The 23369-nt window shown below is 42.9% G+C and overlaps 1 protein-coding gene across 3 annotated transcripts in view; it reads left to right on the forward strand.

Moving 5' to 3' along the window:
- SPTBN1 (spectrin beta, non-erythrocytic 1) overlaps positions 1 to 23369 on the forward strand; it is a 503123-nt gene that overhangs the window by 474799 nt on the left and 4955 nt on the right. For all 3 annotated transcript variants that reach the window (XM_078649481.1, XM_078649482.1, XM_078649483.1), the window contains 2 exons: positions 263 to 436; positions 2339 to 2381. In XM_078649481.1, coding sequence (XP_078505607.1) covers positions 263 to 436; positions 2339 to 2381 — 217 coding nt within the window. The remainder of the gene's footprint in view (positions 1 to 262; positions 437 to 2338; positions 2382 to 23369) is intronic.

The following is a 23369-nucleotide window of genomic DNA, read 5'->3' on the forward strand; positions in this document are numbered from 1 at the left end:
AGCGAAGCTGGGCTTCTGTGACGTCGGCGTGGAGAGCTACAAAAAATTTCCGAATGCTGCTGGCGCAGTGAATATTCACAAGGTGAGGAATCCACAGGCAGATACTGTATTCACCAGAAAAAGCGTTACCGAAGGTAAGTAACTTGTTCTTTAGTAGGTGTTCCCCAAGAACGATACCTAGGTGAAGTATTAACAGTTACGTTATAAACACTTTAAGAAATGTTATATTTGTTGTAAGTAAAATCTTTTTTTACTCTTAAAGGTCTTGGCACAATGTGTATTGTGTGATTAACAATCAAGAAATGGGCTTCTACAAAGATTCCAAAAACGCTGCCTCAGGTATTCCCTACCACAATGAGATCCCGGTCAGCCTGAAAGACGGTGTCTGTGAAATTGCAATTGACTACAAAAAGAGGAAACACGTATTTAAGCTCAAGTAAGATCCTTACTTCTTTGAAAAATCTATTAATTTAGCAGCACTAAAGTTATGTTACTATTGTAAAATTAATTTTTGCGTAATGCTTTTCAGATATATTTTAATTAATATATATGTATGTTCGAGGCATGTGGGCTGCTGAATTGATATCTGTGCATAGATCGCCGCCTAGTGTTTGGTCCGGATGATTGCACATTGTTGTCCTGGAAGAGTCTTCGAAGTATCACGAGATAGGTGGCTCCTCCCTTGGACTACAGTGCGCATGGGCATCCTCTCCATCCCCAGATTTTTTCCGCCATTGGGTTCGGATGTACCTTCCAGCACTCCAAGTTCGGAATCAAGAAAACTTTCATAAAAGGCCAAAAGGCCTTCGCTTGCGTCTGTATTGTTTGCGATCGGTGCCGAAAGACTTTCAACAACTTTGTTGCACTCCGGTCGTCGAATCGGGCCTTAAGGCCTTCTCGACGACACGTGGACCGGCGGTCGATGGAACGAAGTCCATTCAAATACTGCCCGCAGTGGAACTTCAAGTTCCCGCACACAGATAAGCATCCAGTGTGCAACAAATGTTTATCTCCAGACCATAACGAAGATAACTGTATAGCCTGTGCCCAGTTCCGATCCAAAAAGACAATACGGAATCGGCGGGCGGCGAGGCAAGAAATGCAGAGGTCGGCACCGGAGCCCGAGAATATCTTCGACGATGAGGAAGAAGTAGGCTTCGCCGAAGACTCGGATCAAGACGAACAATACTCCGACAACGACTCTGAATACTATATCGACGAAGAAGAACAAATCGTCGATATCGAAGACTATGATCAAGACATCGTAGCTGTCGAGGACGACTCCGATGACAACGAGGGGCGAACCGTGATTAAGTCGCAGCTTACTCCAGTGTGAATCATTTTGTTAAAGACTTTTTTATAGGACTTGTTAACAACTTTGGGCGAGGCAACATTTGAAAGTGAACTTTTCATCTGCATTATCCTGGATAGGAGCTTATACAGAAACTGGAAACTGATGACTATCTCAATCTTCCTTGGTTTCAAAATAACATTCTAGAACCACTTTTAGTTGTCAGCACAGGGTACTTGCACATCTAAAGGCACAGCAAATATCTGGCCAGAATGTTGGAATTGGGCTGGGCGGCCACACAATCTGCATGAGGCTTAGATATTGTTGGCAAGGTCTTCTATCAGCAGACAGAACCCCAGAGTTTTGAAGATTAGAAAGTAAATTGTTGAGGTGACGATTAGATTCAGCTGCTCAAATATTTAAGTTATCAAGCAAAAAATTATTTTTTCTTGATTAGTGATAGAGGAAGCAGCTTTGAATGTTCCTCTATTTCATATTCAGTTATTCTATACTGCAAAAAGTAGTAAATAAATACTGGCTTAAAAATCCATTTCAATTGGAACCTTCTGAATGGAGGTGGCAGCTGACCTAAAATCCCAAATTAACCATAACAGTACTTCGATTTCCACAGAGAGCCATCACTGCTCAAGTGGATTGACATGACTGTTGCACCTCTAGGTTAAACCCTCTTTTCCTAACTTATCCATAAAGTGTTATGACAGATGTCAACATTTGGTATTGGATAAGCATCTTGCTCTGACTGCAAAACTTTTCACTAACTCCTGCAATGCATCCCGGTTCCGTGGAGAGCAAGTAAAGCGCCACATTGGGTAAACAGGTGAGGTGCTGAATTTATAGACTGCGTAATGTTACAAGGGGATAATATGCAAATTATGGCAACCTAAAACTATTTACGGTGCAGCATTAAGTGTGATGCATGATAATTTCACTATTTTTCTATTCTTCTATGGTATGCATTCATGAGCACATTCTTGTGAAAAGGGTATTTTTGTTCTGACTATTAAGTGTTCTTTGTTTTTATTGCAGATTATTGGATGGCAACGAGTACCTTTTCCAAGCCAAAGACGAAGTAAGTATTCCACAAATGTATTTACTGTTCATTTCCTATGCTATATTACTAGCCTCTCTCATACAGTAAACCACTCTAGATCTACCTGTGATCTTGAGCACCGGTGCTTGGTAACTTGATTTATGCATCATATTGCCAGATGAGACAACAGCCAGCATGACTTCACAATTGAGGAGGTATGTGGCATTGTTACATGCTCCAGCTTGGTTTTACTAGATCGATCATTAACTCATCGTGGACCTACTCTGCGTCTGGTGTGTCTTCAGAAGTTTTTGTAGGGATACTGTTTTATTGTCTTGACATTTTTCATGATCTCATAGAGAAACAGGAGTTTAGATTAGAAATCTAATTGAAATTACACAGATCCCACCTGTGGATTATTTTTTTTTTTACTCCCTGCAACAATTGTCCTCATGTCCAAAGGGGTGGGACTCCACTTGTGTCATTATAACCCTGATCTTCCAAGTGATCTTTGGAGATATTCTAAGCACACTAGCTATGATTGGGCACAACACAGAACTTGTTTTCTTGTGTTAGACTGTAATCATGTTTTCAGTTGGGAGTGCATATAGCCTGAAGCAATCCTGCAGTAAGGGTTGATTCATATGTGTTCTGCCAAACAGAAGCAGGCAGTTAATAGAATATGTTTATTTTTAGTCTCAACAGACTAAATTTCTGGATTGTGTTTAGTTGCAAAACATATGTTCATAGCGTATGTTGCTGTGGATACACGTGCTCTGCATGCAATCCTCCTGCCATCTAGTATTGGCTTGTATGTTGGCAGGTTGTCTTTGTAAAGAAGTGTTGTGGTTCATGAGGTATAGTGTGACTCCTCGTTTAGTTGGCATTGTGCATGGGAACCAATTGCTTTTTTCCACCATCAGGTTAGGACATGTACCACAGGGCTCTAAGTTCGATATCGAGGAGATAGGAAAGGCCGGCCCCTGGGGCATTCTGCCCCACCAGCCGTCGCTCAACCCAGAGTCAGCCTTTTCCTCCTACTCCGATCCAGAAAAGGTCCGAGTGACCTCCCTCGCCTCCATGCCTTCTGGTCCCCGGATGAAGACCTCTGCACCGACGGTCAGTATGGCCAGCAGTGAGAAACATACCAATCCTTCCAATAGGCCCACATTTGAGGCGGAGTACCGCCTATGAAGGGGTCAGGCATCGAGCAATCTAATTAAGGCACAACCTTCCAGCCCTCCACCACCTTCGGGCTTGGGTCGGCTCTGGACAAAGGCTTTATAGCTGTCATTGAGCTTGAGGGTCCTATACAAGTTTACAGCCCCTTTGAAGCTGAATACAATGTTGACACCAGCACTGAAACGACCCTTCAATCTGCCATTGGTGCTGAAAATGCCATTGGTGTCAACACTGCCTTCGGGTCTTAGGACCCAATCAACGAAGCCTCCTTTGATGGCAGGCTTCGATAACTGAGCATCCCATCCTTCAGCGGCTAAAGGAGTTTAACATGAGGCAAAAGAGACTCTTTATACATCTCCAAAGAGGGAAACATCTCTTCAAAGCTCCCTCCAAAATAGCCTATGGAGACTTTGCATTAACCTTCCATGAAGAGCTGGCTTTTGAGCACTTCGCAACTCTCAATCACAAAAGGTGCAAGAACAGAGGAACCAGCCCCCTCCATCCCTTCTTCCTCCTCTTCTTTACCCACCACTATCTTATAATTCACCACCTCCACATTTACCAGTGGGTTCCCCAAACCTCTTATGGCGAAAGCAGCCCTTTCCATCCCACTGGCCTTTATGATGCACCATTTAATCTAATGCTCATCAGTGAACCGTGGGTCAACTATGATGGTGGTCCCCTGGGGGATCCAGATCTGGATCGCTTTCTTGTAAGGGCATCACCCTAGATACCACCACTGATTACCATGAGGTGATTCAAAGGGCTGCCACTTTTCACATGTTGAATATGCATGTCCTCCAGGAGGAAGATGACTTCCTAGTGGAGACGCTATCTAAATCCGAGAGTACAGTTCAGTTCCTCCCCATGCTGAAGGACATGATAAAATCTGCCACGGACACTTTCAAGAAACCCACCAAGACGAGGGTTGCAATGCCACAGGTTGAGGAAGACTGCAAGCTCCCCCCCACAATTGCCCACCCTTTATCAGAGGTCATGTCCCTCCTGAGTCCCTGGTAGTCCATATTGCATGCAAATGGTCAATAGATAGAAGGTTATATGCTCGCGCTCTATTGTCAATAGTACAGGATAGAACTTATCAGGGCTGCTACTAGGGATAATAATGACGTCTATCTACCGTCATAAATAATGTAGTAAAACCACATCAACAAAATTGCATACGATTTATCCCGAGCAAAATCAAACAGTGTACAAAGCAACTATTAAATAAAGCATCTCATTTCAAGTACGCCGTACTCGTGCTGCCACCGTTATTAAGAACAAGACATTTATACTGATTTTACAACTGGACTTTGCCCTGACGTGGGTTACGTCTTTTCCATAAATTGAGGTGCTACTTCTTCGCTGAATCGACCTATAAACTCCGAATTCACTAGCACTGCGCCACTTGGAACGAAGAATCAGTGGTACAGACAGTCTCGTAAATATACATGCTGCCCTGATGAAGTCTAAATGCATAGACTGCTATAATTAGACGAAACACGTGTTGGCTAGCAATCAAAAGAGAATGAACATTAAAGAAGAAGATTGACACCAGATTTGGAATGAGATGCTTTATTTAATAGTTGCTTTGTACACTGTTTGATTTTGCTCGGGATAAATCGTATGCAATTTTGCATGCAAATGGTCTTCTGCTCAGGCTACAGGCGACGCTCCCTCAGCCGACAAGGAGAACAAGAAGCTAGATGCTGCTGAGAAGAGGGTAGTTAAATATCCACCATTCACTGGAGGTTAGCAAACTCAGATGACCTCCTCTCTCATTATGATAGGGGCCGGTGGAATGAGGTACATGAACTGGTTAAGCATCTTCCAGAGGAGTTCAAAAAGAGGCAGAAGGAAAAACCATCTCCACTGCCATTATTTGCTGTGCCATGGACGCCACTAACATGGCATTTTGAGGGGTCAACACCAGCGTCCATATCAGACACCACATATGGCTCCGTATATACGGTTTTGAACCCAAAGTCCAACAACATCTGCTCAACCTGCCTTTCGATTGCAAACATCTCTTTGGCCCACTAGTTGTTAGAAATAATCAAGAAAGATACAAATATTGTCAATGCCATTGACACCCTCCAGTCTTCATCCTCTAGAGGCTCCTTTTGGAGGCACCACATTGGGGGACTTCTAAAGCCACCTCCCCGGACCCTTCCACCTCCTACTAGAGTCAACTACAATCGTACCACCAGCTTTCACCAAGGGGGTACACCAAGGGTGCCTACAGGGGCAACAACGTCCGGGTCAACGGGGCCTCCAGCTCAAAACAGTGACTCTCCTCTCTGCCCCGATCACAGAACACCTGTTGGGGGAGGACTTCCTTTGCTGGCAGGAAATCACATCAGGCAAGTGAGTATGAGCAGTGGTTTGCTACATCTACTGCTAACAACGTATCACACCCCCTCCCAGCATCCCGCCCCTCAATGAACATCTCAAACTCCTGGACGAAATGATCGAAACTCTCCTTCAAAAAGGGGCCATAGAACCTGTGCCTCCCCACCAGCAGGGCAAGGAGGTTTTCTCTCTCTCAGATTCCTCATCCCCAACAAGGATGCTTCCCTCAGGCCCATCCTGGGCCTCAGGCCCCTCAGCTGGTATATCCCATTTCCATATGGTAATGCCACAGTATGTCACCCCTCTCCTTCATCAAGTAGTCCACATGGCGGTGTTAGGCCTCAAGGATGGCTACTTTCACATCCCCATTTATCCTGCTCTACTGTACCTACTCTTCATAGTACGCAAAGCCAGCACCATCGGTTTGAAGTGCTTCCATTTGGCATCACCTCTGCCCCAAGGGTCTTCACCAAGTGTCAAGCAGTGGTGGTTCTCCACTTAAAGAGGTGAGTCTTCAGTGTCTTATTTTATCATTAAGATGTGTGCCACTAAAACAAGTAGGTTTCTATGTGATGCAAGCCTCAATAAGACTTTGTTGGCTTACTGTGCCAGCTCTGAGATTAAGGATTCGGATGACAGAGATAATTTAGACAGGTAGATGTTTTTTCCCTTCTTGATTTTGAGAAGGCTAGCAAGAATTTTCATTTAAATTTAGTCTTAAATGCCTGAAACGTTCAGTTTACTCATTGACAAGTTCACACTTTTTATTCCATTTATATTTGGCAGGTGATTTGTGCAATTTAACACACAAAGTAACAGTAATTGTGTTGGTATGGATAGCAGTAATGTTGAACATTTACTGTTCCACGTCCCTCTTGGTGATTCTGAACAGGAGCAAGCAGCTTCAACTCCCTGGCCAGCAAACCTTGTCTGAGGTTTCTGGGACCTTATATGGTGTGCTAGTGGTTGGCCCATGTGTACACTAATTGGTGGTTGTATCTGGTTTTCTATTGGGTTAGGGTTAATGTCCTCATTGGTTGGGTATTTGCGGGTTCTGATTGGTTTGTCGGTCTGTGATTCAATCATTGCAGGGTTGGGACTAGGGCTACGGTTAGGATTTCTATTGGAAGTAGGGACTAGGGCTTCCTATGTTATTGGTTGTTGGGAGTAGGGTGGGACTAGGGCTAGGGTTAGACCTTTAAGTGAAAGTAGCTATTTAGGGCTTCTGGTGTGATTGGTTGTTGGACCAGTTGTGGGACTAAGAGTAGGGTTAGGCTTTCTATTGGAAGTAGGGACTAGGGCTACCTGTACCATTGGCTGCTTGGACTTGGGACTAGTGGTAGGGCTAAGGCCTTTATTGGACGTAGAGATCAGGGTTTTTGAACTGATTGGGTGCTTGGACTAGGGTTAAGATTGGCTGCAAGGTCCACTGCGTGGAAACCCGATGCTACCCTGCTTAAGTGCCAGAGGAGACTCCCTAATGCTCCGCGGGAAGAGACTACAGACATTCGCTGATTTATATCCTGACGGCACTTTTGTGGAGCTGGGCGCGAGAGATGACGGCCAGCCTGAATCTTTTGCGGACGCGCTGCTATATCACTCCCTTAGGGAATCTTGCAAAAAGATTGAGGCCCAATTCCCGGAGGAGCCGCGAGCCCTGGATGCTCTTCAGAACCTGCTTTCCAGACCCTCCCCTAAAAAACTAGTGTCGAGACTATACAACAGTATGCAAGAGCAGGCCCCAATAACTGTAGCCACTGCCAAGCTGGTTTGGGCTGTAGACCTGGAAGTCCCTTTGTCGGATGAGATATGGGAGTACTGCTGTACACAGCTGACGGCACTGTCTCCAAGCTATCGCCTGCAGCTAATCCATTTCAAATTTTTACACCGGTATTATCGCACACCTATGCTGCTCCACCGCATGGGCATCCGCGAGGATGCCTCCTGCTGGAAATGTGGAAGGGAGGATGCGTCCTTCATACATGTGGCATGGAGCTGCCCTACACTGTGTGGGTACTGGACGGACGTCTTCACAGCTATCAACCAAATCTTGCATAGGAATGATACGCCATCACCACTTCTAGGCTTGCTGGGTTATGTCAAAGAAACGGAACCCTGCGACAGAAAACTACATGCATTACTCCTCCTCTATGCAAAACGGCAAATCTCAATACACTGGGGCAGGAAGGCTCTTCCACTATTCACAGGGTGGATTAGTGATGTAACTTACGGGCATGCGCAACTGACTCACTATTGGGAGACGATGCCCACCGCCTCTAGACCAAAGGACATTTGGGAACCATTCCTACAATGGACCAGAGAGTGTGCAGGATCGGACACCCCTGGGGGGTCGCCTGAGGTGGGTGTTTCAGATGATATGGGTTGAATAATTTGGAATCGGAATTATGTTGATGTAACTCTGATGTTCTGCCATGACACTGGCTTGCCATGGCGGTGGTGTGCCCTAAACCTGCTGCCCCCTTGCCTTTGCGCGTTCGGCGCGTCCTGTCCCATATGTCCTCGAGGCCCGTTGGATTGCCCTGTTTCGACATCCTCCTCCCCCCCCCCTGCTCTCTCCCCCCCCCCTCCCTCTTTACGGAGGAAGCTTGATGGCTGCCGCGCTTCCACCCCCGCTGCTGCTCGCCTTCATTGATAGTTGTCCAACGCAGGAACGCACAGCCCCATGAATGCGTGGGATATTGTGTAGTTGATTTACACACTTGCACCGATGTTAAGTTGTTTCTGGTTCTTTCTTGTGTTGGGGAAGGTTGGGTGAAAAATGTGCTGTTAGACGCACCCTTTACATCTGCTGTTCCAACAGGTTGAGGTCTGCTGCTTGCCCGAGACGGCCTTGTTACCTCCTACTACACTTATGTGTCTACAGCATTGATAAAAGTAGGACCACTTAACGTGCTAAGGTTGCATTGCTCACGTACGAATTATTCCTGTGTTGCGTATGTCTCAGGGAGTTCAAAGGTCCGCTGGGTTATGTTTACCCCTAATGCTTTATGATATTTTATGGTGTGTATAATTCATAGCGGCCTGCCTCCGGGTTGTTGGCGTGACGCAGTGATATCTTATGTCTATTTTTGCATAATAAATGTCTTACACCAAAAAAAAAAAAGATTGGCTGCAAGGTCCTGGTCTCCTATTAGTTCTAGATGTTAGGGCTAGTGTTGTGATTGGATAGTGTTAGGGCTAGGGTTCCCATTGGCTGAAGGGTCACCTGATTACTAGGGCTACAAAAAAGGCCAGGCTTAGGGCGTCTCAGCCCGGGCGTCGAGGCGAAGGTCGGAGAGGACAAGGGTAGTTGCCTGTTTGAGTCTGTCAAGGACGTAGAGGACCAGGGTAGTTGCCTGTTTGAGCCTGTTCGAGACTGGTCGGTACTAGGGCCAGAAATGCTGCCCTTTTTCTCATTTAACAATACCCAGCCCACACCATCCACAACCACAAACAGAGCAACACACTCACACCAAATATACACCACGCACAACACTATGCACAGATTAATGTACCAGCATGCACCACCAACCCAACCAAACCACATCTACACACCCTACTATCCCAACTACCACTCATATCCACCATAACCCACAAACAGTACACAACTCTATCCTATACCACTAACCAATACACTCATTACTAACACAACGCCAATCAACACCATACATAACTACATCCCTCTCAGACACACTCTCCCTGCTGTAATTACACCTAACAGTCCACCTTTTATCATTAACAAATATATATTGATCCTTCCATCAGTTGTCCAACAAACACCCTCCTCTCCCTTCTACCATAATACACCGATCCCCTAAAACAAACATTTCTAAACTCTCCCCTCTGACTCCTTCCCTCCAAAACTCCTTTTTACTCATCCAAAAGCCTCTTCCTACTGCTAAGACATAAAAAAATCCTTCACTCTTTTATCCCCGCACTATCCTTTTTCAATCAAAATTAACAGACTAACATGTTCACTTCTCAAATTCCATATTCCATATTCAACTATACTAATATACTGCCCAAATAACTGAATAACATATCTACTGCTCAAATTACTTCATATTTATACTATACTCATTTTCAACACTAATCCTTTATGGGTTCCGGAGTGGCGTGCTACTCGCCAGAAAAGCGCTTCAACACCCATCAGGGGTAACAAGTGCTATATGAATGCAAATCTTTCTTCCCCTTTTATCCATCCACTATCCTTCTCACTCCAAGTAACAGACTAATATCCACCACTGAAATTACCTCATATTTCACCATATTAATTCACCACTAATCCTTTATAGGCTCCATGAATAGCATGCGTCAACAAGCGAGCGATAAATAAATAAAAACCATTGTCCTACTCTATCCTTCTGCTATCATTCCAAATCCAAATAACTGACTAACCTATCCACCACTTAAAATGTACTTGCATGTTTCACTATACTAATTCAACACTAATCCTCTATGGGTCCCGTAGTAGCGTGCTACCCGCCGAAAAAGCGCTTCGACGCCTCGTCAGGGGTAGTAAGCGCTATATAAATGCAATTACAATACAATTACAATACAATACCTTGACGATTGGCTGATCAAGAGTGCAGGCAAGCACCAGTACCTAGTACATACGCAGGATACCATCTTACCTCAGATTCCCTGCAAATTTCACCAAGTATCACCTAAACCTTTCCAAATCCATGCCTTTTTAGGGGTGATACTCCATTCCATCACAGACCAAGCCTACCCCAGCCCGCACAGGGTCATGATACTCCAGCAACTCTTTTTTATTCAAATCGTCATCTCACATTTAGAAACTTTATGTGCCTTCTAGGCATGATGGCGTAATGCATCGCCTTAGTACCCCAAATTCAGCTGCATGTGATCCTGTTGCAGCAGTGCCTTTCAGCCCAATTGTCACATGGAGGATGTAGTGTTGGTAAAGGCCAGTACACATCGCTCTCTGCAGTGGTGGAACAACACCTATTGCAGGGCATGCCTTTCCTGAAACCTATTTCGCAAGTTTCCATTACCATGGACGCCTCTCAAGCTGCAGTGAGTGTGGATCCCTCATCACCAGGGGCACTACATCAAGTATTTTGAGTTCCTCGCCATACATATCACCCTCAAACTTTCCTTCCACTCATTCACGGCAAAGTAATCCTCATCAGAATGGACTACATCAGTGGTTCCCAAACTTTTGACTCCTGAGGACCCCCATTGAGTCACCACTGGAAGCCGGGGACCCCCAAGCAATTTGTATGAGTTAAATTTCAAATATTAAAACAGAAATTCGAAAAAAATACACACGTGTGCACACAAAACAAATACTCAAAGTACTTAGGGGCAGATTTAGAATAAGTGACGCATCCATGCATATCAGCAGGGATGCGCCACTTATTGTGCGCCATGACTCCGCCACCATTGATGCGCCGCATTTACAATGCTGCGCCTCATAGAGGGAAAAAGCACAGATGCATGACGCATCTGTGCCGTAAAGGTGGCGCATTGCTGGAGTTGCGTCGCAAGTGCGACACAGCTCCAGCAATGCTCTGGGGGGCCGAATCTGGTTAATGCTGCGTCAATCCTTACGCCTGCTTCAAGCAGGCACAGGGTTTTGACGCAGCCTGGGGCCCCAAAGTGACTGAGTGAAATCTTGTAGATTTCACTCAGCCACTTTTAGGAGGCGTTACTGCGCCGGAACGCCTCCTTTTGGCGCAGGGCTTTACAACGTGGCGCATCTCCCAGATGCGTCACGTTGTAAATACCCTGCACCATGGCGCATCTTTTGCGCCACCGCTGCATCACGAAAGGGACGCAACGGCAGCGTAAAAGAGGCGCAAGGGGCTTGTAAATCTGCTCCTAAGGATTTTGGGGCCAGATGTATGACCATTTAATTTAGCGCCTCGCAATTGGCGACACATTGCGAGTGACAAATTGCGAGACGCTAAACGAAATGTACAAGTGTGTTTAACACTGTTTCGGGTTCCCAATGGGGTCGCAAATTGCGAGGTTCATTAACATTAATGAGCCTCTCGCAATGTGCGAGCCTATTGGGAATGCCAGCCCTCCTAGGTATGGTGTCTGCTGGGCTCTGCAGGCCACCATGTCTGGGACTGCTTTTAAATAAAGCAGTTTAAAAAAAAATGCAGCCCATTTACCATGCATTCTAAGGGCAGACAGAGGTCCCTGGGACCAAAGCCTGCCGTTAAAAAATAATTTTGCATGCATTTGCGAATGCATTACCAGCTACTTAAAGTAAATGGTAATTGCGAGTGTTTTGCGACCGCAAAACATTTGTACATGGTTTTAAGACTCGCTATTTGGAAGGGAATGCCCCTTCCAAATTGCAAGTTGCAAAACCTATTTAGCGAGTCGCAAACAAATTGCGACTCGCGAAATAGGCAATGTACATGGCCCAATACGTTTTTGCATGTGAAAGCGGGTTCACGAACCCGTTCGCGCATATAAAAATGGATCGTAAATCTGGCCCTTAGTAGTTTATATTGAAGTAATAGCCCTTCTGTCACATGTATTTCATTTGTTTTATAGCATCTCTCATACCATTGTAGGATGTCAGAGGACTTTACATCACACACATATAGAGACATTGAATTGTACATGTAAATCAGTGTGTATATAAAATGTTTAAAGAGTGCTTGGTCTGGAAAAGCACAAACTCAGGATTCAGAACATAACACAGTGGCTAGCAGTGACTTTAACATTAAAAATGTATTTCCACCCAAATAAATCTTTTTAGCAGCATCAGGATAATGAATAACTGGTTAAAAACAAAAGTTACTAACTGGTACCATGCAGTTTGCAAGCTGCTCTTTGATGACAGTTTATAGGTCCCTCTGCTACATTACGATTGTCACTTATGAAGTGCACAGTAACAAAAAAATCTCTGTGACAAAAGCAGTAACCACGAACCTATGCACATAAAATGCTGCTTTTTAAAATGCATGTTACACGTTCTTTGCAGTAGGCACATTAACCCTCTCTGCTACATTAGTTAAGACAAAGCTGCCACTAAACAAAACTCTCCTCGCTCTCCAGCAGGTACATTAATCACTGGCTTTATCTTGACACTTTTATTGTTGCGGGAAAGCTGCTAATTACACAAGAAACTTTTCTGTGCTTTTAAAACTGTTGCCTTCGGACCCCCTGGGAATGTGTCACGGACCCCTGGGGGTCCGCGGACCGCAGTTTGGGAAACACTGGACTACATGACTGCCATGTACTACCTACAGTCACAGGACGGCACCCCTCTCCCTGATGGGACAGAACACCTCGTGTTGGGCACCTCCACATCCTACTGATGGTGGAGTACTTTCTGGGGGTAGGCAAGTACCTCACAGAACTGCACAGAAAGTATAAACAAGTCCACGAGTGGGAACTCTACTCATAAGTCCTCAGCCAGTTCCTTCTGAGGGAAATCAAAAATCCCATCTCAGGGGTTTGCACTAACACCTGATCCTTTAAAGCAGCATGAAAAAATTGGCACAGAATCTGTAATCAAGAGAAACATATTTATTAAATTACAACAAGTGAGGCCATGTCACACAGAAGCCGCAGCACTCTGTATGAGATGGTCTGAGGACTGAAGGCCACAGTATCTCTTATATACCCTCACAGGGGCTAAAAAAGGGCAGTACAAGTGCACATAAGAAGAGTTACACACATAGATGGTCATACAGAAAATGCACAGTCGACAAGTAGGAGGAGCTAACAGTTTTGCCAATGCTAGCAAGCACATCCTGACAGTTACAGAATATTAGCAGCTGCAAGCACAACTGAGCATGTGCAAAGTAGAAGGAAGAGGCTAAATATACCGAGCAGAGAACAGCAAGATAGGACTGAGTACATGGTGAGCACATGGCCATCTAAAATGGCTGCCAAATACAAAATGGATTCCATAGAAAGACAAGATAGTCTCTAAATACAGGATGTCTTCTGCTAATGCTTAATCTAATCGCTGCTAAATTACGACAGACGACCCTTTCAGCATTAGGTGAAGACATTCCCATGATCCAGTAAGAACATAGAAAATATTTGTACATTCATTTTCACAATTTATCAATATCCTAATTCATTGCTAGGGGAGCATTTTCCAGTCTAAACATTTCACTAAGGGTATCAGCAGGAATCCAAGAAAAACGGGCATTGGATCATAATAAACATACAGACAGTAGGAGAAAGCAATGGCCACTATTATAAACAGAATTATCATTTTTCTTGGCCTAAGCTAAAGCAAATCCTAAAATCATCTAGTAGACATTTTCAGGGCTCCTATGCATTTCAGTGACTATTCATTTTAAATTTCAGAATAGCTAACAGCTCATATCTAATAAAAACATTTTCCAATTGACTGTTACATTTTCCTTTTATGGCGGCTAGAACATCAAGCATATCTGGGACCAGGAGGACCACACAGGGCCATAGGAATTAGGACCAAGAGCTGCAAAGGACTGCTCTTTAAAAATGGGACAACTAAAGGGATACATTATTAACAAAAAGAGGAAGTCCTTGGGGAAATTGAATCTGCTGTACAACCAACCAGAGGGGGAGTCTTCTCCCTGTGTCCGTTTGAGCCTCACAGGCAGGCTCTTGTTGTTTCCACGGTGGAGCTGCACAACTCGCAACTCAAGAATCACAGTCCAGTTTCAAGGAAAAAAGTCTCTTCTTTCAGGATAGGGCAGTCACCCAACAGGCAAATGCTCTTTGCGATCCTGTCCAGTGTCTCAAACAGTGCACCACTTCTCTTCACTTCAATCTAACAGGCACCAGAGACACAGCACTTGAACCCTAATCTCAAGTCCTTCCCTGTCTCCTATATTGCTCTGCTGGCGCACTGCTCATTCGTTGGGGCTACACATTTCCATCCAGTGTACCCAGGTATCTCTTAACCAACAAACAAAGGTGCAAACTTGTATTCACTTTAGGACCAGAAATCAGAGGCCTTATTCTAGGATCTCTGAAGCAACCCTTATTTCAGAAGGGGTCACCTCAAGCAAAAGCCTCCTTGCCATTCTGGTCGGTCTGTGACTCTCAGCTGGGCATGATCCACGATTTCTCCTTTCTGATTTGTGACCCCGTCTTTCGCTCAAAACAGTGGCAGGGGTACACACTTAATCACAGGGCTTCCGCCTTCACTGAGGTCCTAGTTGCCAGCAATGCTTGTGCTGGTTACCTTCACTTTGGCTTCAAGCTGCACTGGTGATGACACTGACTCCCCAGGCTGAATCTGATGTCCGGGCCCCTCTGGTAGTGGTTTATACAGCAGCAAATATCTATTGGTGGACAGAACAAATTGTCTTTAGACAAGGCACAGAAACAGTCTATCAACAGAGTGTTAGAAAATACTTCCTAGTCTTGGGATGCCCCATATATTAGCAAGGCACCCAAGAACCACTTCCATCTATCTATGTGAGAGTAAAGAAAAACACAGGCTGGACCTATTGGCAAGTATACAAAAAACAATTCATTGCAGGGGATTTGCAAGCAGGTGGCCTGCAATCTTCAAAGGAGTGGCCATACACCATGGGACTATAGTGATCTAAAACAAAATACTGTCATTGTCATAGAGTACAAAGACAAAAGGTAGTAGGTAAAACAGCACCTCTAGCCTCTTCAATTGTGTTTCCATGTGAGAGCATACCCTCTACCATCTAAAGGTAGACAGCTACATAGAAAATTCTGTTTGAGTGGATGTTTTTACACATAGTGACATTGTCTAAGGGGGTAAAGACACTGTCCTCAATTATTAAGTGTAGGTGTTCCTAAATTCCTTATCTAGAACACCTCAAAAAGAGAAATCACATAATACAGATTATCAGGGACATGTAGACTAATTGTGCGTCAGGTGGACTATACAATACAAAAGCTAATAGCAATGTAGAAACAACAGACAAGAACTAGAGGTCTGGTATTTCCATCATTAGGACACATCTGATCCCACCAAAAATTAAAGCAGCAGGGGAAAAGAACTAAAAACCAAATTAGAATAGGCATTTGAATTTGTCATACTAAATACTCGTGAAAGTATCTCCTATTGAGGTGGACAACTGATCTTACTATAATCTATCACTACCCTAACAGTCAGACTAGAAAACATCAGAGTAGGCCTGAAGAAATTTTGAAAACCAGTTTGGTCATACAAAAGGGAATTACACATATTATAGAGGAACCTGATACATCACTGTAGTCTGGAAATGTAAACCTCTAAATGGTGAAAGAAAAACGAAAAAGAAAATAGGACTAGAACACAGCTAAAATCCCCAAAAACTAGGCACAATGTGACATCAATCAGGGGAGAAGCAGCAAAAGAAAAATCTATAGGAAGGACAAAAAGTACTTGGGTGATAGTCAAGTTTGTGACATAATGCCAAGAGCATGGGTGATACAAAAAAGTCAAAAATAGTACACATATTATAACTCTACCGCTGGCCACTACACCATCTACGGTAATCTCAGCTAGTGATCCCATTCCTTCCTTTCTCGGGGAAAATGAAACCTGGTTTCCTTTTAAGACAGAACATCATTTAACTAATACTATATAGAAATTAGGTCACCTTGGATAAGAGTCACAGATCTATAATTGCTTCCTTAGGTCCAATCAAGGAAATATAAATGTGAGGCTGCCTTTTCCTTAAGGGAAAAGAGCAGTAACGTGAGTAAAGGTGACACACTTTGCTGTATATATTATAACCACATAGGCATGCACTTGGTGAAATGCTGTCTGTTCTTGCTCACAATATAACAATATCATATATCATAATTTAGTATCAGCAAGTTTTACCACTTAACAAGTTTTAACCACTGTTGCTCAAAGGATATACATCGTCATGTCATCCCTTCACAACACAGCAAAACTTACAAAAGCACCAACATGGATCACAAACATACATAATATAGGACATGTCATGCCAAGCCATCAGATATACTTTGCTGTATACCTAAGCACAGAAAAAACACAATAGCATGCAACACCATTTCATGCACTTTCTGCACAATAAACACTCCAATAACATTAAAAAAAAACATTCGGGCCCATTTTAATTTTGTCAGACTTATACCTAAATAACACCTTCTTTTAATCCATCCTCACCCCTTTGACAGCAGATCAAGCAGTCAGGGAAGATCAGCTGTCAAATATAACTTACTGTGTCGCGTCAGACACACAGGAAAAGCAGGGAAAATTCATGGAAGAAATGCAAAAAACATGAAAATGCACAAATAATTCATTTCAAAGAAGTCATAAAAACACATCTTTGTTTCATCATACAGCCAATACTTCACATAACACGCAAAATCTCAAGTGGAACCACCCAGCTTTTGTAAATGTACAAAATATCTTAAGCAAAAACTCTTTCACAGCCTCTGCGTGTCCCTTACACCAACCCCCCAGTTTAGGCCCTGCTGTTTATAAAAAGCCGTGTCAGGAATGCACTCTTCAAATGTCGACGGGAATGGCTCCTTTGCGTGACGCTTTTCCAAGCAATCATTTCACCATTTGTTGTCACATACTCCTAAGCCCCCACCACACTGACGTAAAGGTCAAAATCTGGCTGGAGCACCAAGCTTTCTTGTAACCCCCCTGTGAAACTGACAAAGACAATAAGTCTCTGCAAGTCTGTGCAATAATCAACCCTATTTAAAAAAAAGACATTTTAAATATATTACTTCTTTTAGAGAACTACAATTTATTTATTCTCAGAGCCTGTGAATAATTTATGGAACATAACAACACACCATACCAGCTTCATAATAAATGTGTGTCACTATCCCATGCAATATTGTATCAACCTTAAATAAATAAATGGCTCAGTAGGCCCCGCTGAAGTCAAAAACTTTCAACCCTGATATTAAACATAAGCCTCTGCGCTGGGCACATTAACTCACTAAGCTATGAAAAAGCAAACGTGCACATTTGTATTATACTTGAATGTATGCATTCACTGAAGCCTAAGGCATTATAAAACTAGTTTAAATGGCAAGAAAGCCTTTTAAAATGGTCTATTTAACTCAATATCGTTTTTGCAATTTGAGGTACTTAAAAATAAATAACCTATACCTGTGTTACATATTAATCATCCTCAGATTGTTCTTTACAGATTGCAGAAATCAGACTTAGACATATCTCATATAGATCTTTAAAAAAAATGACTTCTTACGCCTGCGCCAAGTGAAGGTCCCATACATAAATGTCCTCATTATGCAGTACTGCACAACTTAAATTAAATTATAATGCTAGGAGGTCACAGTATGAGTATTAAGCTTTATGAATATCAAAAAACGATTTTAAAAAGCACTTATTTTTTTTCAAAATATTTTTTTAATGTCATAATTAAAAAATTACTCTCCATATTTCGTTTTTGTAATAATCCTATATTTAAAACCAAGCTGCATCCCTATTCTAAATCTGCCCCTTGCTTATGTTTTTAGAGCACCTATTCACAAGCCTAAGTATATAAGCTCAATTTTAAATATACGACAACTTCGCGCCACTTTTGTTTGAAAAGGACAATGATTTTAGCAACAGAGCCAGACATGTGCTGACGAGAAAAATGCTAAAAGAGAAGGAAAACCGAAATTGAAATGTCTGTCTGTGATACAAATAATTAACCTTATTTTTGTAAACCTTGCTTCCAAAATAACACTCTGAGATGCAAAGTTGCACGTTTAACTAAGGAAGAAGTCCTGGCTAAATAAACGAGGCCTGCGAAAATAACAGCTGTGCCCTTGACGGCAGGCCCTACCCAGTGTTAAATTTCCTGGAGGCAGCCTTACTAAAAACAGACATTCCAAGCTTTGAAATGCGTGTTTAAGAATACACATTTTAAGTTCAGAAAAACTCACTCCAGCTAAACTGTTTTGCCTGTTAACATCTAATGCGATGTATAGGAGTAAACATGTTATGAGAGTGTCGTCTACAAAAACACACCATTTCATTTTTCTGCTGTAGGCCTTTAATATTCCTAGTGAATAAGAATTTTAAGTTTATCCCTTAAACATTTAACAATTGTACATGTGCGCTAGTCCTTACCCTATAACTTTGAGGAGAAACATATAGTTATGTTTAGCACATCACATAGGTCATTCCTGAATTTCTATCGAATTTTTCCCTAATATTAAGTAATCTAACATTATGTTTAACAGACTGAAAACATCAAAAATACCCACAAAAATGCATTTGAGCTCAGTACAGACATAAACAGAAAAGGGTAAAACACAAAAGACACACAATACAGCGCGCTTTAGCCATGTTTCGTAAATAGCGACGACGCAATGTACAAGCAAAAGTTACATGAATGGAAAAAAACCACAAACCAGCTAGACATTTAAACACACCTTTTAAACCATGGGTCAACACTAAAGCCAGAAACAAAAGACAGCCCGCAGACTGCATCCAAACCACCTATGTATATTCCAGTTGTAAGTCATATTTACAAGGAGAAACCCTATTCTCAACAGTATTCTAAAAACTGAAGTAGAAATACTCTCAATTCACTAATTCAGGCTGGCAGAACACCAAAAACCGCTCTGCATATCTTCATACATAAAATTGCACAGAACAAAGGATCCTCATGTGTATTATGGGCATATTTAAATTCTCTGGGGAAAAATTTCACCAAGGAAGAAATATGTTTTCATACCTAAAACCTATTTTAAGTTTTCCCTCTAGGGGAAGCCGGCTAATTCAATTCATATCTCACTATGGTACCTCTCATAAAACTACACATTTTACATGTGAGTTTGGAACAGGCATGCAAACAAACAGAATGCAAAATATGCATTATCATAATCTAAAATGGCACTTAATCATTGCGCCGCTCATAACCATAAATGGAGAAACATCTCCACATTACCTGCCTACATGTGTTGCAACGCATATATCACATAATCCATATCATAAATATGATCGATCATCCATACATATCCATATCCATATCCATAAGCCACAGCAAGCGTATCCTAAAACTGCCTTGCGAGTCACTGGCTACCATAAGCTCACAGTAATTACCATACAATGGTTCTTACCAAGCACGAGCGTCCAGGTTCTATCTGCCAAGTTTTGAATGACCTAACAGTCTTTTCTTTTAAAATATTCACGCCAGAAATGTTCTCAGTCAGGGGTGCCATCATGTGGAGGATTAAAAATCAGTAAGATCAGAAGTAGACTGGGCTACAGAGACTAAGAACCCCCAGAATTGGTACCTCCTTTAGTAGAATCCTGCCTTGTCTTCCTCAGTAAACTTCTGTCTCCTGACCGCTCCTTCAGATAGTCACCGCTCTGATGAGCCCCAAGTTGGCGCGCCAAATGAGGGAAATCAAAAATCCCATCTCAGGGGTTTGCACTAACACCTGATCCTTTAAAGCAGCATGAAAAAATTGGCACAGAATCTGTAATCAAGAGAAACATATTTATTAAATTACAACAAGTGAGGCCATGTCACACAGAAGCCGCAGCACTCTGTATGAGATGGTCTGAGGACTGAAGGCCACAGTATCTCTTATATACCCTCACAGGGGCTAAAAAAGGGCAGTACAAGTGCACATAAGAAGAGTTACACACATAGATGGTCATACAGAAAATGCACAGTCGACAAGTAGGAGGAGCTAACAGTTTTGCCAATGCTAGCAAGCACATCCTGACAGTTACAGAATATTAGCAGCTGCAAGCACAACTGAGCATGTGCAAAGTAGAAGGAAGAGGCTAAATATACCGAGCAGAGAACAGCAAGATAGGACTGAGTACATGGTGAGCACATGGCCATCTAAAATGGCTGCCAAATACAAAATGGATTCCATAGAAAGACAAGATAGTCTCTAAATACAGGATGTCTTCTGCTAATGCTTAATCTAATCGCTGCTAAATTACGACACTTCGGCGTTGGTGGACTCCCCAAATTGACATATTTCCCGCCCATGAAAATGCAAAATGCCCAAGCTTCACCCCCAGGTACCCACAGCCCATGGGCAATGCACTATGGTTCAGTGGGTCAGGGATCTTTGCTTATACTTTTCCACCTCTCCCACTCCTTCAGTTTGTGGTGCAAAAGAACAAGACAGACATCTCAGACTCTCCTCCTTGTACACCTCACTTGGGCCACAGCACTATTCTAGATATCAATCGACCCATTTAGAAGCTCCCCAACAGATCGAATCTTTTCACCAGGAACCAGGTCAGATCAGACACCCAGACTCCAAACAGCTCATTCTAGCAGTCGAGTTGGTCTACCTGCTTCTCCCATTGAAAATCAAGGACAACCTAAAGGAGTCTTGGAGACCCACCACACTAGACCGCTATCTAGCAATATGAAAGGTATTTGTTCACCACTACACCCTCTAAAACCTTCAGTCTGAGGTATCGTCTGTTAAGTGCTGCATCTCAAAGTCATGTCTCCATTTAGGAGCCATGGCAGCCTATTTGCAAAACAGGGAACATTCCTCCCTTTCCTGCATACTATTTGTTAAAGCCTTCATGAAAGGCCATAAGAGAGTCATTCCTCTGAGTTCCCTCGCTCCAGGGTGGAATCTTTTTTGAAAGAAGTGATTTTATGTATTGATTTTCATAGTATAACAACCATAAAAATATATCGCTGTTGGCATAGGTTTACAGAATACAGAACGTTACTTGGATACATCGTAGCAGAGTTTGGCAGTAATAGCAAAACAAAGTTAATGGCATTGACATACAGTATGCAGAATGTCAACATATGGAACGTTCTTGGTCCTCTCTTCTAGTCATCATATACTCAGTGAATAGACTCCAAATGTCACGTGGCCTAGATGTGCTTGGCAGTTCTTCAGCATAACATGTAAGTTGGTTGCGACAGTATGCTACATCTTTTAACCAATGCTCATGTTTGGGCCCGGTCTGCCACCCCAATGAATTGAGACGCTACGCTTTGCTAGAAGCAAAGCTAGGGTCACCAGGCGTCAAGGAACAACTTTAAGCTTGTTCACAGTACCCAATAAACATACTTTCAGAGTACATTCTATCTTACTCCTATAATTTCTGTCAACGCACATGTGACCTTTCCCCAGTATTCATGTATCTTTGGACAACTCCACGCCAAATGTTGGAAGTCGGCGTTTTCCACACCACACCTTATACAGCAATGTGAGTCTCTCAGACCATACTTATAGAGTTGTGCAGGTGTATAATACATTTGGTGTATGTATTTGTAATGAATGAGTCGGAGATTCCCATTTGCGGTCAGTTGGCCTGTTAGTTTGCAACACGCTATCCGTTCATCTTCCTCTAAGGGCTGAGGCAAAATATTATTCCATTTCTCCATTGGGCCCAGTCCAACATCTAGAACATCCGATTGTGAAATTCTATATAAACGAGTAACAAGTTTGGCCCGTGTCTGCGTCGTGTATATTAATTGTAGTGCCCCTAAAGTTGGTGGTTCCTCAGGGAAGCACGGGTATATTACTCGCAACGCCGCTCGTAACAGGGTGGAAAGTGGTAGTTTTTGTGCCATAACAACTCTTAACATGCAAGCCCTCCCCGTACCTTAGTCGAAGAAAAACAACCTGCAAACGTCCGACCTCAACACTAGATGGCATGAATGTGTGGATCTATAGCACTACAAGCTATGAACAGATGCCTACAGGAGTAACTAACATTTTCCCTCCTGTTTGTGCTTAGCAGACCCCATTATGGGCAGTAGTCTTGTTGCTTGGGGAATGGTACCGGGAGAGGATTTAAGCAGGCCTGACACATGTGGGCACACAAACCTCACAGAGGGCAAGCGTGGCTGCACCTGGACTGCAGCAATGAACTAGAAATGCTTCTCTGCCTAGATGGAGTGGCTGGGACTGGGAGCCTCATTTATCCTGCATGGGAGCTGTTCAATGTGTATATTAATAAAGAAATAGAAGACTTTTCAACAAAGCAGAAACTAGCTACGCCTACTAATGCCATTTAAGAACTATGCAATAAATCAAGCTCAGTTGATTATTAGAGGGAGGAAAGAGCACAGCATTCATGATCGAAAAGAGGTGAGGCTGAAATAAACAAAAAAGGGTTCTCTGGTTTACTCATCAATGCTCTCTCGGTTTGTGGCGACAAAAGCTCATAATATCCATGATTCAATTTGAGGAACCTGGATATGGCCATTTTGACAAAAACATGGGTGAGTGTCAGATGATGTTAAATGAATTAGTATGGCTAGACCACCGAATGATTTGTGCAGAATGGATGGCCCAGTTGGGGTGATTTAGCGATATTTATAAAGCTGCAAATAAAATGTGAAAAAATAACTGAAGACGTTCATACCAGTTTAGAAATTCTTCATACCAAGGTGAATGACCCTGGTAAACCTATCCGAAAAATGTTACTGTGTCACAGACCACCGAAAAGCTAGTAGAAAAAATTTAAATAAACTCAAGCAAAAAAAGCTACTTACATTTATTAGAAGTAACACCTGTACACAAGGATGGTCATACATTAGGCATAATTTGCAGCAATAAGTGCTTTTACTGTGCCCTGAA

Source organism: Lissotriton helveticus, chromosome 6, assembly GCF_964261635.1.
Source record: "Lissotriton helveticus chromosome 6, aLisHel1.1, whole genome shotgun sequence".
In the NCBI taxonomy this organism is placed as follows: domain Eukaryota; kingdom Metazoa; phylum Chordata; class Amphibia; order Caudata; family Salamandridae; genus Lissotriton; species Lissotriton helveticus.